This window comes from Schistocerca americana, chromosome 5, assembly GCF_021461395.2.
Source record: "Schistocerca americana isolate TAMUIC-IGC-003095 chromosome 5, iqSchAmer2.1, whole genome shotgun sequence".
NCBI lineage: Eukaryota > Metazoa > Arthropoda > Insecta > Orthoptera > Acrididae > Schistocerca > Schistocerca americana.
In genome coordinates, this window is record NC_060123.1 from 250,686,100 (window position 1) to 250,701,495 (window position 15,396).

General features: G+C 38.8%; 1 protein-coding gene across 1 annotated transcript in view; it reads right to left on the bottom strand.

Moving 5' to 3' along the window:
- The window catches only part of LOC124616684 (LIM domain-containing protein jub), a 203,415-nt gene extending 188,236 nt beyond the window's left edge, over positions 1 to 15,179 (bottom strand). The window contains exons 1-2 of the mRNA XM_047145016.1: positions 13,103 to 15,179; positions 12,883 to 12,973 (exon numbers count right to left, since the gene is read on the bottom strand). Coding sequence (XP_047000972.1) covers positions 12,883 to 12,973; positions 13,103 to 14,908 — 1,897 coding nt within the window. The 5' untranslated portion in view covers positions 14,909 to 15,179. The remainder of the gene's footprint in view (positions 1 to 12,882; positions 12,974 to 13,102) is intronic.
- Between the last annotated feature and the right edge of the window lie 217 nt (positions 15,180 to 15,396).

Sequence of the window (15,396 nt, forward strand, 5' to 3'; positions counted from 1 at the left end):
CTTTCCATACGAGCTCTGATTTCTCTTATTTTATTGTGGTGATCGTTCCTCCCTATGTAGGTCGGTGTCAACAAAATATTTTCGCATTTGGAGGAGAAGGTTGGTGATTGCAATTTCGTGAGAAGATTCTGTCACAATGAAAAATGCCTTTCTTTTAACGATTGCCAGCCCAAATCCTGTATCATTTCCGTGACACTCTCTCCCATATTTTACGATAATACAAAATGAGCTGCCTTTCTTTGAACTTTTTCGATGTACTCCGTCAGTCCTATCTGGTAAGGATCCCACACCGCACAGCAGTATTCTAAAAGAGGACGGGCAAGCGTAGTGTAGGCAGTCTCCTTAGTAGGTCTGTTACATTTTATAAGTGTCCTACTAATAAAACGCAGTCTTTGGTTAGCCTTCCCCACAACATTTTCTGTGTGTTCCTATTAAGACAAGTAGGTTTCCATGTACTATACACGACTAATTTCTGAAATGGTAACCTTTATTACCTGGTGTGATATTACAAGGAATATCCCAAAAATGCAAACTGGTAATAAAAGAAAAGCATTCATGAAAAAAAAAGTTTGTTAACATCTAATATCAACATCTACTTCAAGTAATGGGTTATGAAGTTTTTTTCTGTCTCGAATGTAGCCCTGTATGGGAATGAAATGAGGATGATAAACAGTTCAGGACAGAAGAATGCTGAAGATTAGATGGGTAGATCACATAACAAATAAGGAGGTATTGAACAGAATTGGGGAGAAGAGGAGTTTGTGGCACAACTTGACAAGAAGAAGGGATCGGTTGGTAGGACATGTTCTGAGACATCAAGGGATCACCAATTTAGTATTGGAGGGCAGTGTGGAGGGTAAAAATCATAGAGGGAGACCAAGAGATGAATACACTAAGCAGATTCAGAAGGATGTAGGTTGTAGTAGGTACTGGGAGATGAAGCAGCTTGCACAGGACAGAGCAGCATCGAGAGCTGCATCAAACCAGTCTCAGGACTGACGACCACAACAACAACAACAACAACAACAACAACAACAAACAGTTCAGACAAGAAGGTAACAGAACTTTTAAAATCTAACGCTGAAGATCAGATGGGTAGATCAATTAACTAATGAAGAAGTGCTCAGCTTTTCGACAGAGACATAACAGACTTTTTATGCATATATTTTTACAGTTTGATTGTTATGTGCTGTACAACATGTGCTGATCCATAAGTGATGTCTTTTTTTACACTTTGCTTCTGTTTTGTTTTAGTTTTGTGTTTTTATTTTCTCTGCAACTATTTTTGTAATTTAAGTGTGTTATGTTGTATGTAATTGACATTTAACTCATTCAACATACTAGTGCCACACATATGTAGGGGAATCTGAGGTACATGTATATAAAATACTCCATAAACTGGGAAAGAAAGCAATTTATGGCACAACTTGACTGAAAGAAGGGATCACTTGATAGGGCACATCCTGGGGCACCACAGAACTCTCAGTTTGGTTATGGAAGTAAGTAGGTGAGAGAGTGGGGTGGGTCAGAGGGTGGGGTGGGGAGGGGGGGTGGAGGGTGATGGGAGGTGCAGGGGATGTAGGAGGAGACCGAGGCTTGAATACATTAAGTAGGTTCAAATGGATGCATGTTGCAGTAGCTAAGTAGAAATGAAGAGACTGTTACAGGATCGACTAGCATGGGGAGCTGCATCAAACCAGCATCAGGCTGAAAACCTCAACAACAGCTTGCATTAATCTAGAGAAGTCAAAAAAATTTTATCAACAGTTCAACCCCTTAACATATAACCCCAAGTTATGTGTTTTTATTATTATGCCAGAAATTTAAAATCCTGTGTATACTTGGGCAATTTAAGAACAGATCTTCAAAAAAAAAATAAAACCCCACTCATATACATTTCAGCACTGAAAGTTAAGTGTTCAGCTGCTAGAGAGCATCTGGATCTACATTTGTAGCCAGGCTGTTGTGTTTTGGTTGAGATGGTTGCCACAAGATACTTTCTTTACTGTGTGCAGCTTCAGACACTCCAAAACAAAACACGTTTTCAGCCTCTCTCCTGTATTGTTGTTTCAGCGGTACTTTCAAAAAAGGATAGCTATAGTGATCCTGGGTTTGACTTTCAAGTTACTGATTCAGAAAGTATAGAAGAATGTGATATTACTTCATTAGAGGCTGAAACTGATGACAGTTCGTCAGCTGAGTGACAAGTGCTTGCCAGTGGTACGGGATAAATACAAGAGCAGCTCGTTCAATATTTATGTTCACTGGAAACCATTTTGAAATATGTGGTTAAGACTTGATAGCTACACAGAAACTAAAAAATGACTTCAAATTTTAGGATATTTCAGTCAAAGTCCAATCCATTAGCATACTTGAGATTTTAGTATTGGTGCTCTACAAAATATTGTAAATCATTATTTTTAGGTTTAAAAGCTATCTTGATATGTCTATGTATAATGTCATTCATTAATAAAAAATATTATTTCTTGGAATATAATTTGGAAAAAAGATCAATTGTTAAGGAGTTAAGAGAAACATGCGTTATATCCTCGATATTGTGGGATAAATTACAACAAAGATTTTAGAAATTTTAGTGTCAGAAAAATAAATCACTGACAGCAGGTTTCAGCAAAGGGTGAAAATTGATGTCTGATATCTGAGTGACACATACTCCATCATTTTAAGCCTGAGAAGTTGGGAGATGACACTGCTGGTGCTTCTATAGGAAATATTACCCACATTCAATAACACACACTGATACTCACAATCTTTCGTTGGACACTGAGATAAGAAAAATCCACCTCAAAACCCTTTAAATTGGTATTCTTTACACAATCCACGAAGTGTCCTTGTCTGTCCCTATACCACTGCTGCTCTCAGAGCTTGCCTGAAGGGCCTTGTGAAACACTCGGGTGCAAAGGTTGCCCCCGCATGTCTATCAAGCACCAACCATTCAACTCCTGTCGCTGGTCTATGTTACCTTTGCTTCTACCACTGTATATTCTAACTATCAATCAATGACTGTTACAATAAGACACAATCATAAGTCGTATGAAAAAAAATCTGTCATTAGTATTATCACATTCCAAAATACTACTACAAAATCAGTATTCAGAGTACTGAACATTATTATTAGCACATTCCAAAATGTTCCTAACAAGTCCGTATTTGGAATAGTGACACTAACCCTAAATATAAGCAAAGAAAACTGATGTGTAGAACCATATGAGAAACCCATAGAGAGTGAGTTTACTTAACACATCTATTCAATCAAGTATATTGTTATGTCCATTCAAAATAACATATGATGCAGCAATGCTCAAGTGAATTTTGCAATGAAGCCAAATGTTAACTTCCATTCACTCAAACAGTGGAAAATCCAGTATGCAATAATGGCAATATTATGAAAAGAGTAGATTGGTACTCACCATATAGCGGAGATGCTGAGTTACAGACAGGCACAACAAAAAGACTGCTGATAAGTTAAGCTTTTGGCCAAAAGGCCTCCTTCTGCATTAAAAACACACACACACACACACACACACACACACACACACACACACACACATTCATGCAAACTCTACTCACACGACCACTGCGTCTGGCAGCCTTGGCATTCTGTGACCAATTGGCAATTAAAGACATACAAACCCTAAAACAATAACCTTGTCAACAATTTTAAATAACATTTCAACAAGAATTTTTTAACTACCATGTAGCATGACTTGTTACAAACAATGTAAACCAGAGAATACCAAACTTGTTAACAGCTGAGCTAAAAATTCTGCTGCTATTAAATCAAAGCATTCAAAGTAAGTGAAATGTGGCAAACTCCCCTAAACTAGTGCTCCTTTTTGGCAGCAAAAGAAACAAAAATTGAAATGGGTACTACAGAGGCTGAAAAGCAACTTCTCTACACACAGAATTAAATTTTCCATGTGTGAATAACGTCATAGGCTCTGGCCTTAATAATTCATTGACTTATTGAAGTACTGGTGGCAGTGTGACACAGGTGTTGAGGGAGTACCAACATATCAACATGAACCAACAGAGTAACTTAGAATTTTGGGTATCTTGGGTATTATAACTAAAACATTAGAGCAGAAAAGCGTGGAACCTTTTTACCCAACATTCGTTGTCCACCACAACAAAACACTGCTAAAAGGCAGTATGCCATAGAATAAAAAAGCCAGATTCCAATACAGTGGATGGATCTCCTCCTCCGATCTATACAGAATTGCCAACAGGAAATGCGAGCACGTGCTCTGCCATACTTAGCATAAAATACCACAAGAGATAGAAGGGCAGTTTTTCAGGTCATTGATCTTCCAGTCACTGTCAGCTTTCCAAACCATCAAACCACTACTTCTTATTCAAGCACCTACTCAATTGTCCTCACATGACAGAGGGTGTTTCATTTACTCCTCCCATCACAGAAAAATTCTCGGCAGTAATGAAAATTAATCCTGGGTCCTTGATATGACACACAAGCTAACCATTCAGCTAACTGCGCCACAAACACAATAAAAATATTTGATGGGGGATGGGGCCAAAGCTTCACATAATTATCAAACAAGGTACTATATAAAACTGCCATAAATAAAATTAAAATAATTTGACAGTTTCATGTGGAAATGGCCACATTTAACAATAAAAATACTTATAGAATATCAAATTTATGACCATGCCATCTTAAACATATTCAACCAAGATGTTTGCAGGCTGAGAAAATCTCTAAAGCAACCTCTAGGCACTATTACAAGGAGGATGACAAACAACCAATTATTAACTCAGATGAATGGCCAAATGTCAGCACTAAATTGGGGAGCACACTGCTTAGAACACTATCAATACCCTCAACTTCTGGTGGAAGAGATGTGCGTATGTACACTGCTCTTATACAAGATTTCTGGTATGCACAGATGGGAACCGAATCTCCACCCTACTCTATGCTCCTGCAATTTCTACAGTTTGATCCTTCACTATCTCGTCTTTCTTCCTCTGCTCCTCCATCATCACTGTCGTCATCGTCGTCAGCAGCTGCAGCCTTCTCTGTTGCTATTCTATTCATAGTTTTTCTGAACTTCAGATTCTCCCCACTTTTGCTTTCTTATAAAACTTCTTTGAAAAACTTTCCTTAGATTACTTTCACCTTTAGAGTCCTCTCTCTTACAGTTTCACTGATTCTTCCCTTTCTTTCCCCCACTGCCATCCCTTCTAGTGCACAAAACTAGAAACATTCTTATATTCCACAACACTGTTTTCCACCAATCTCCATGTTCCTCTTCATCACACTTTCTGGCTTCCAGCTTTAAACCTCCAATTATATCTGTCATCACACGGTATAAGTGTTCCAGCGAAAGAACAATTGGATCATCTGTCTGAGATCACTTCAGTAGAACCAGCAAAGGTAGTACCTGGATGACCAGACATTTCTCCTGAATATTAGTTAGGTCTTGATCAACAAGTCATCTCACTTGGTGTTAGTTGTCCAGACACACACACACACACACACACACACACACACACACACACACACACAAAGCATAAAAAGAACATATGCTGGTGAGAAATTCTTCCTTTATTTCTGTGTTCAACTTCAGTTAAGGCACATTTCATGATTTTTAGCCTAGTTTCACTCTTTTGTGTAAGTTCATAATTTTCCCCCAGGACTAGATATATTTTCTTCTGGGAACTGTTGTATAATAGGACCAATCTCATGTTGCTGACAACACATCTGTAAATTTGAATTAATGTGAATGCATCTGAGCACACACATAACCAGATGAAAGACCTACAGTCATTTAACTGCACAAAATTAGTCTCAGCAATCCAGAAGTACCAAGTTTGATCACTAATGTGAATTCTTCTTCATAGCGACATAAAGGGTGACTCCACAATGACTAAACAAAATTTCAGGGATGACAGAAGGGTAAATGTAACAATGTGAAGTAAGGAACTCTAGTCTAGAAGTGACAAAGTCGAAAGTTACAAGCGAAAATAATTCTCATACCTCTGACAGAGTACCTCTTTTACTATAAGCATTTTGATTTCCAAACTTTGGGAGAAGGTAGTATGGACCAAAACAAGAAAAAATTGTCCAGTAAACATGTGATCTAAAATGCATACTTTAAGAGCTGTAAGCATCTGTTTCAATAAGAGAACTGTGTTACACTGCAGCAAAGACAAACAAGTGCTTGCAGCTCTTAAAGTATGCATTTTAGAGCTCATGTTTACTGGGCTTTTTTTCTTCTTCTAGTTTTGGTCCAAACTACCTCCTCCCAAAATATGGAAATTAAAGAATTTGCAATACAAGAGCTCCACTGTCAGAGGTATCAGAACGATTTTCACTTATAACTTTTGCATCAATCATTCCCAGACCAGGATCCCTTATCTCAAATTGGCAGATTTATTCTTCTTCTATCACCCCTGAACACTTGTAAAATCCAATCAGTTTTAAATTCACTTATCTCCTGTTTTAGTTAGAAGCAATATCACTTCCATTTCAAGAAGGATGGAAGAAAGAACTACACAAAAGTGGTACATTAAGCTTTTCATAGGGATGACTGCATTTCAGGCACATTTTTAGAACTATCTAAGGTTACTGGTGCAATTGTCTGTAAAGTTCTGTTAATGCACAGTTAAAAATGAGTGCAAAAAGTAGAAATAGCCATCACGTGATGAAGCCAAATGTTTAAATAAACAATTATCATACTGAAAACATTAACTTGGTGTTCTTCAGGGAAGTATATTAGGACCAATTTTGTTCTTTATATATGTCACTAATATTCTAGGCAAAATAAGACACAGTGACAACTTCTCTTTGCTGATGACAGCAACATCATAGTCACTGATACAAAATGAGAACTCCTAGCTGAAAAGGCATCTGAAAACCTCAATGATGTGTACAAGTGGGGAGTATTGATTAAATGTCTTGGGTCATCAGCAAATTTGTGGCATTGTCTTGCTGCAATGTTTCAATGACTTGCCCAATTGTCACCTTCAGCCAAAGTGTTCAGTTTGTTCCTTTATTGCTAGTGGATCACAGACTCTTCTGCCAAGGGCCCACTAGGAGGGCAAATTATGTGCCTGCAGAATAGATTTCATAGCCGATGGTGCAAGGCCCCTTGGTTGGGTGGAGGGAGTCTAGGCGCCAAGTACTGGCACTGCCTGTCTGTCCCACTCTCTGCCACCACCGCTTTCACATCAGAGCATTCCTAACATATTTCTGCTAATGCCGCATGTCATGTGGAGCTTAACTGGAAATCACTGCACTGATTGACAAGATCATCATGTACTCTTATTTCCGCAGCCTCTTTGATGACTGAATTCCAGAACCCATATGAACCCCTGTCTTTTCGAAACCAAACATATGACCTCTGTTTATGGAGGGCAACAGACAGATTCCATATTCCCACATTTCCAGAAAACATTTGACATAGTGCTCCACTGCAGACTGAGGACAAAGTCCCAGCACATGAATTAGGGCCCCAGATATGGAGTGGCTTGAAGGCTTTTTAAGTACTAGAATTGAGTACATTGTCCTAGTGCATGTTCACCAGAGACAAATGTATCATCAGGAGTGCCCCAGCGGTGTGTGATAGTACCACTCTTATTCTCTATATACACAAATAATCCAACATACAGTGTGATCAGCAATTTACTGCTGTTTGCTGATAATGCTACAGTTTACAGGAAGGTGTCTTCGTTTAGTGACTAGTAGTTGTGGTGAATCACAGCTTACTCTAAATGTAGAAAAATATAAATTAATTCAGGTGAGTAGGAAAAACAATCCTGTAATGTTCAAATACAGCATTAGTAGTGTGCTGCTTGACACAGTCATGTTGGCTAAATACCTATGCCTAGAGTTGCAAACAGATATGAAATGGAATGAGCACCTCAGGTTGGTAGTAAGGAAGGCGAATGCACAACTTCATTTTTTTAGGAGAACTTTAGGAAAGTGCAGCTCTCTCTATATATATGAGACAGCTTATAGAACACTACTGTTACCTATTCTCGAGTATTGCTTGAGTGTTTGGGAATGCTACCAAGTCTGATTAAAGGAAGACATGAAATGAATTAAGAGGTGTGCTGCTAGATTTGTTACTGGTAGGTTCAATCAGTACACAAGCATTATGGAGATGCTTCATGAACTCAAGCAAGAGTTCTCAGAGTGAAGATGACACTCTTTTCATGAGGCACTTTTGTGAAACTTAGAGAACTGGCATTTGAGGCCAAGTGCAGGTCGATTCTACTGAACCAACATGCATTTCCCATAATGATCACAAATATACCAAATCAGGGCTCATACGAAGGCTTACGGATAGCACTTTTCTCTCACTCTACCTGAGAGTGGAAAAGGAAAGGAAATGACTAGTAGTGGTGCTTGATGCCCTCCGGCATGCACCATACAGTGGTTTGTGGAGGACGTATGCAGATGCTTTGTTACAATGTTGCAGACTTGTTGGTATGGCTGAGGCAAATGCTCCTAAAATGTTCTGAACAGTGCTGCGAGACACACTGCAGTGTCTGGCTGATGTACTAAGTGCCACACTCACAAGAGATGCTATAGACGTCATATGCCCATACTCCTAGTTGGTCTTTGACTAATCAAAGCATGTTCTTGATTATAATCATTTAGCAAAAAAAGTTATTTATTTCTTATGTTGTGCTTCTACATAATGGCCATGACTGGCTGCAACATCTCTACTGGAGGCACACAACTAGTCCACCCATTGGGCTCTCAGGATGAGTCTGTAGTCCAGTGGCTACAAAGGAACAAACTGGACATGAACCTAAAACAACGAAGAGTAGGAAACTCTAAACATTGCAACAAGACAATGCCACGACACGGCTGACAATATGAGAATATTCCATCAAACGAATTTGCCAAAAATCTTGCATTCCCATATATCGGGCCATATGTAATACATTAACATTGAACATAAAGAAAAATAGCAGAAATTTCAGCTTTAAGAGGGAAAACAACACAATGACATTAAACATAACTTATAAATCTATAGGCTATGTGGCGAACAGGGTGAAGATACTGGGAAGTGACTCATCAGCATGTCATGCCCTTAGGAACATATCATCAGTGCCTCTTGGTGACATTATTCCTACGTACACTCAATTCTTAGCAAATAGAATTCTTTTCTGAGGATAAAATGCAAAAAAATATGAAGGCAATTTTCAAAAAGCAGAAAATATCCATAATAATAATAACTAAAAGTTGTAGCTGAGCCCATTGCAAGAAATTATTTTTAAAAAGTTTGGTAGGTATTCTTCATGTGCATTTACCACCCTGTAGTGCACATCAAGAAAACATTAGTAAGTACATCACAAATAGTTCTCTGCATGATCATGGAACAAGAGTCAGTTTGGACTTAGATTTGTCAACAAAAGCCAAATGAAAAGTTCTAAACAGCATTTTCTCCTAGAGATTAAAGATGTGTTACAATTTTCCCAAGGAGTCGCAAGAGATCTAAAATACATTTACTTAAAAAGCCAATTAAGCGTACCTCTTAGTTAATACAATTACGTGACTGGGTTCAAATTACTTGATTGGATAGATAAAAAAATCTACTCACCAAAAATGGCAGAAGAACACACACATATAATATTGTTGTAATTGGCAAGCTTTTGGAGCCAGCAGCTCCTCCTTCAGGCAGAAAGGTTGAAGGAGAAGGAAGAAAGGTGAAGGAAAAGGACTGGAGACGTCTAGGAAAAGGGGTAGATTTTGGGAAAGTCCTCAGAACCGCAAGTCAGGGGAGACTTAACATACAGGACAAGAAGATGGTAAGTCTCCCCTGATCTGCAGTTCTGGGTAACTTTCCCAAAAACTACCGCTTTTCGTAGACCTTTCCAGTCCTTTTTCTTCACCTGTCTTCCTTCCCCTTCAACTTTTCTACCTGAAGAAGGAGCAACAAGCTCCGAAACCTTTCCAATCACAACAGTCTTTTATATGTGTTCCACTGCCGCTTGGTAAGTAGACTTTTTTTTTATCAATAATTGATTGTTTTTGTTGTTCTCTTAGTTAATACATATTATAAAATTAAAATTTACCAGGAGAACTCAGACAAGAATTAATAATAATAAAAATGGGATTGCTGTTGTACAATACTAATGTCTCACAATTTTTATGATCATAATGAGGTGAAGTTGCCTCAGTTTTTCAAACAGATCGAAGTGAAGAAATGGAAATGTAACTGAAGTGTGACAGCATGGTCATGTCCTTAAAGTCATTTGTGGGAAAGTATGGAGGGACTATTTGAAAAGAGAGTAATTATTTTTCATGCCATTAAGCTAACTTGTTACAAGTATTCAGAGTGGGCCAAGAGTCCCTACCCCATCGTAACTAACTTAACACAAAACAAACAACTGAAATTCTGAAATAGCTGAACACTTTATTGAAGCTACAGGATTATTTAGATGACCTGGGGCACTTAAGCATATTTGTTTCCACGGTACTTTATTAGAATCGATAGGTCAAGAGAAATGTCAGATTCCAATTTTCGTAGTTTTAGTTGTAGGTATTTGTGTTTTGGTATCGTCATCTGTGGTTGACCTATATAGATCAAGGGAAATGTCCGATTCCAATTTTCATAGTTTTAGTTGTAGGTATTGGTGTTTTGGTATTGTCACCTGTGGTTGACTTATATAGGTCAAGGGAAGTGTCCGATTCCTGCAGATTTTTGTTGGTGTAGCAGAAAGTTGTAATTCTTTCTCTCTCTCTCTCTCTCTCTCTTTTTGTTCGTCATGTTGTGTTTTGGGATCATGGTGTGTGCACGGTTATATTTAGCTTGTCCTCACCCTAAAAACCCCCAATATCCCACAGTTGTCTCGTTAGTTTAATTGTATTTTTGGAGGGAGATGTTATTTTCTTATTTACATGTATTTTCATGTTTGTCGCCGTGTGTATGTAGTGATGTCATACCCACTATATTGGAGATGTTTAGAATAGTCATTTCCACCATACTGATGACATTGTGGGTCAAAGCAGATGAATGGAATCGGACACTTAAAAAGGTTTGTAGATTGCTTCCTTCAAGTCCTCAATTTGTGATTTTGGGTAGCATACACTTTATAACATAATCATAAAAGAAGAAATCCATTGGTGTACGGTCAGGAGATCTGGATGGCATTTTTGTTGGCCCTGATTATCTAATAACCTGCCCACAAATACCTATTTTTTCATTAAGAAACACCTCCACAACAGATTAGAATCAACGATGAGCAATGCCACAGATATCTGATTTAACAGCAGTGCAATCTGGCGTTTCTATCAATAATTATCTGAAAACATTTAACAGTGAACTCTGGTGTTTATAATTATCACAAACAAACAAGTCGTTTTCAATGGGTTATAATGAGTAGTGGCTTTTGACCCACCTCATTTACAAATTTAAGAAACTTGTATGTTATGTCTAACTGAATGAGCTAGGGGATTTGTTAAGATACCAGTCTCTGTTTTGGGAGGCTTGAGGCTCATGCTCTGCTCAGCCAGCATAGTTTATGTTTTCCTAAATCACTTCAACCAAGTGCCAGGATATTTCTTTCAAGCAGGTCACAATATATTACCTGTCCTTGCCTCGTTAAATAGGTGTGTATATCTGTGTGTATGACATATGTTTTCTCCATATTGAGATGACAGATCCTATATCAGACCTCTGGCCAAATAAACTACGATTACAACCACTCTGCTGCCCAATAAACACAGACAGTCACAGTCACTCACTCACTCTCTTTCTCTGTTTTAATAGCAAGCATATCCTCCCTTCCATACTATAGTGACAATGCACACAAATTGTCTTTACCACCGAAGTATATAATGCAAAAACATTGGTCTTAATACTAGATACATGCTCTCATGGGAAACACTTTTTCCTTCCTGGTAAGCATCAAGTGAATAATTTCCACACAGACCATGTAATTATAGTAATCATGTTAGCTTAGAGTAGAGAAAATATTTTGTTATACAAGAGCACATCACTAATGTTATTTCCCCAGCTTTTCAGTCCTCAACTGCAAAGCTGACAGGCATACTTGGAAAAGTACTGGTATAAAATGCATCAGACAATAGGTTTCAAAACTACGCCCTGCGTACTGAACAGTGTATTTTTTAAAAATGTATCACATGCTGACAATTGTATTACACACAAAATAAGTATTTCCATTAGTTAAATGATATGTGGGGAAGTGGTAACCTGACCAGCAACTATTATCATAAGAACAGGCATCTCATCCTCCTGTTAATACTCCAATATCATCAGCACAAATGTCAGCTGAGCTGGTTCAGTGTTTAAGGATCCCATGCAGCTAAGATCATAAGTCTCCTACTCACCACAAAGGGCAGAAGCAGTGTACCCCAACCTGTCTGTATGTAGACTAAATTCTGTTGCCAAGTATAAAAAGGTGTTCTAAATTTTTGTGTAACTTTTGCCTGAGATGGAACATGTATACCAGTCCAGTATTTACCTAGTAGGATACGAGAAGCCACCTAAAAACCACATCCAGGCAGGCCAGCACACAGACTCATCATTAATTTGCTGGGCAGATTTGATACAGAGCCGGTGTAACCCTGCACCCAGAAGCAATCATGTTACCCCGCGTGGGTAACACAACTGTTATCTACATTGCTAATCACTTCCATCATATTTAAGTTTATCATAAAAGTCTGCTAAGAACAGACTTACACTGAGTAAAACAAGGTCGTCATAGAGAGCTTGTCAAAACTTAACGTGTTTCTATCTGATAATGATCTTTCGACCATTCACCATCACACTAAGAAAGTTTGTAACTAAAAAAGTTTTACAGTTCATTATGATGAAATACCTCTTACTACTTCTTGATGCACAAAATACTCTTTGTATTAATACTTACCAAAATACTCCCCTTCTTCTTCTTGCTTCTCCATCTCTTCCTCTAACTGGCGGGTCAACTCTTCAATTTTCTTCTCAGCTTCTGTTGGACCCTTTAACAAAACCACGGTATGCAATCACAAACAAAATACTTCCCATCACTGTATCCAATAAAATGTCTCATTCCCTCAATGAAAGTAGTTACAAGACAAAATCACCTGCACTTTACAAACATAACTAACCATTGGTCGTGGTGGTGTGACACTGTAAGGCAAAAGTGTCTTTCCCATCAGTGGTTTTGTTTTATTTGTTGCTGGTGAATTACTCTGCTGCTTCTGTAGGCCTGAAGACTGAACTTCAGCTGGTGGTGAGGGTCCCATACTGACATATACTGCATTCGCAACACCAGATGACGTGCCCCTCTGATAACTAGTTGCAAGCTGTACCGGTGCCACCTGACCACTGTTCCCAGTCATTACAACGTAATCACCGTTACCATTTACATTTGGTTTGCTAGTTGCAGAATAAGAATTTCCAGTATGATTTTTCAAATTAGATTTCAATGCTGATGGAACACCTAATGGAATGTTTGATGTTGCAGGGACATACGTTGTGTTTGGTGACATAGTACGAATTGCTTCACCTGAAGATAGTGGAGCATTAGCAGCATTACTTCCATAGTTTCGAGAAGGAATACTGGCACGATTGTTATGAGAACCCTCCGATGAATTGCTGGAATAAGGTGGAACATTGGCATTACTTGACAGCTGCGATTGACCTGCTGGAGAATTTGAGGTCATGGCACCACCCACATTAGATGCTGCACTACCAGGGTATGGTGGTGGTGGAGGGAGATTGTTCGTTCTAGGTGAAACGGGTTGTGATGTTGCTGGACTAGTTGCTCCTGGCCTTGCAACTGTCATAGGAGGAACAAAGTTCAAGGAATGTTTTGTTGAAGGGTTCCCATGCAATCTCTGATCTGCAGAAACTGCCACTTGAGGCCCTGGCTTTGCTGGTTCATAATTTAAAGCAGATTTACTTAATGAAGGTGCATTTGACAGACCGAGGTCTTGGATATTCTCATAAACTGGGGGTGCTTCATAGGGAGGATACTCCTTATTTGACACTCCAGAAAGAGATGCATACCTACCACCAGTTGGAACCTGGGGTTGGGCTTTTCGGTAATTTGATTCATACTGTAAAACACCTTCGGCTATACTAGCCCTTGGGCTGGAATGCTTCGAGTCCTGAGAGCCAAAACTGGAATGAGAACTTCCTATGTGTGGAGACATCTGATGGTAATAAGGTCCTGCTGGCACATTCCGGCCAGAAGTGTAGTATTCCAAATTTTCATACAAAGGTGTGGACACATTAGCGAATCCTTGTCCAGGGCATACCATGCTACTGCGAGGGCTGTTTGACTGTTGTGAATCTTTACTGGAACCACTATGACTATGGGTTGGGCTATTAGTCAATTTATTAGTTGCATAATACTTGCAAGAATCAGATGGAGAATTATCAGTACTCTGGGGAGTTCGCATGGGAGCCGAAGTTTCTGTCTTGGTACCTGAGAGTGAGGCTATTGTTTCAACCTGTTTTGGAGTTGCAAATTTTGATGCTGCAATGATGTTGCCTCTTTCATATATTTTATAGTCTGTTGGCTGTGCCTTAACATTTGTATTCCCAGAGCCTTCAACAACAAAACTTTCTATGGCACCGACAGAACGTTGTTTACCAGCGTCATGGTGACGTCCAGCACTCTTGATTGGCGACGCCACAGAACTAGAAGGAAGAGATCTTGATCCCGATGTCATCACTTCATAGCCGGCAGGCGTTCCAGAAACACCAACACCACACATTGCCGAACTAGACAGGGACTTCCCTTGACTGTCGACCGACTTTGGCACAATACGTCCATAACCAGACTCCGATGCCACAACCCTATGAGTGCTTCTGTCAATTTCTTGAGGGGCGCTAATCGTATTGTCACTGATGCGCAAGTGATTCAATTTGCTCAAATTCGCATCCATTCTGCTTTTATATTTCATGAAATTTCGCAAAAAAAATATTTATATACTGTCATCACACGACTACGATACAAATTGCCATTTGACTTCTGCTGAACATATAGCTTTATTCATTTTTCTATTGTTTTCAAACACTCAATGACATTGACCGCTGAGTTATGGGTCAGTCAAAACATTACTACTGCAGGCCGCCGTTATACAGAGCAATCACTTTAACCACAACACTACTGTTCGGGAAAAAAAAAAATGAACTTATCACATACAAACACACAACCACCTGCCCAAACCATCAACTACAAAACCTAAGATAAGCTAAGTCCATTATCTTTCAACGATATGATAGCGCATGACCACAGATATTCTCCAACTTCGCTTAACGATTTATTACAACGATTTAAATTTTTCAACAACTTTTGTGCTTTGCCGCGATTTTTCTCTGAACTGGAAGCCAACGAAGAAATTCATTCTAAATTACTATACAATAGTGAAAATATATTAGACATTACATC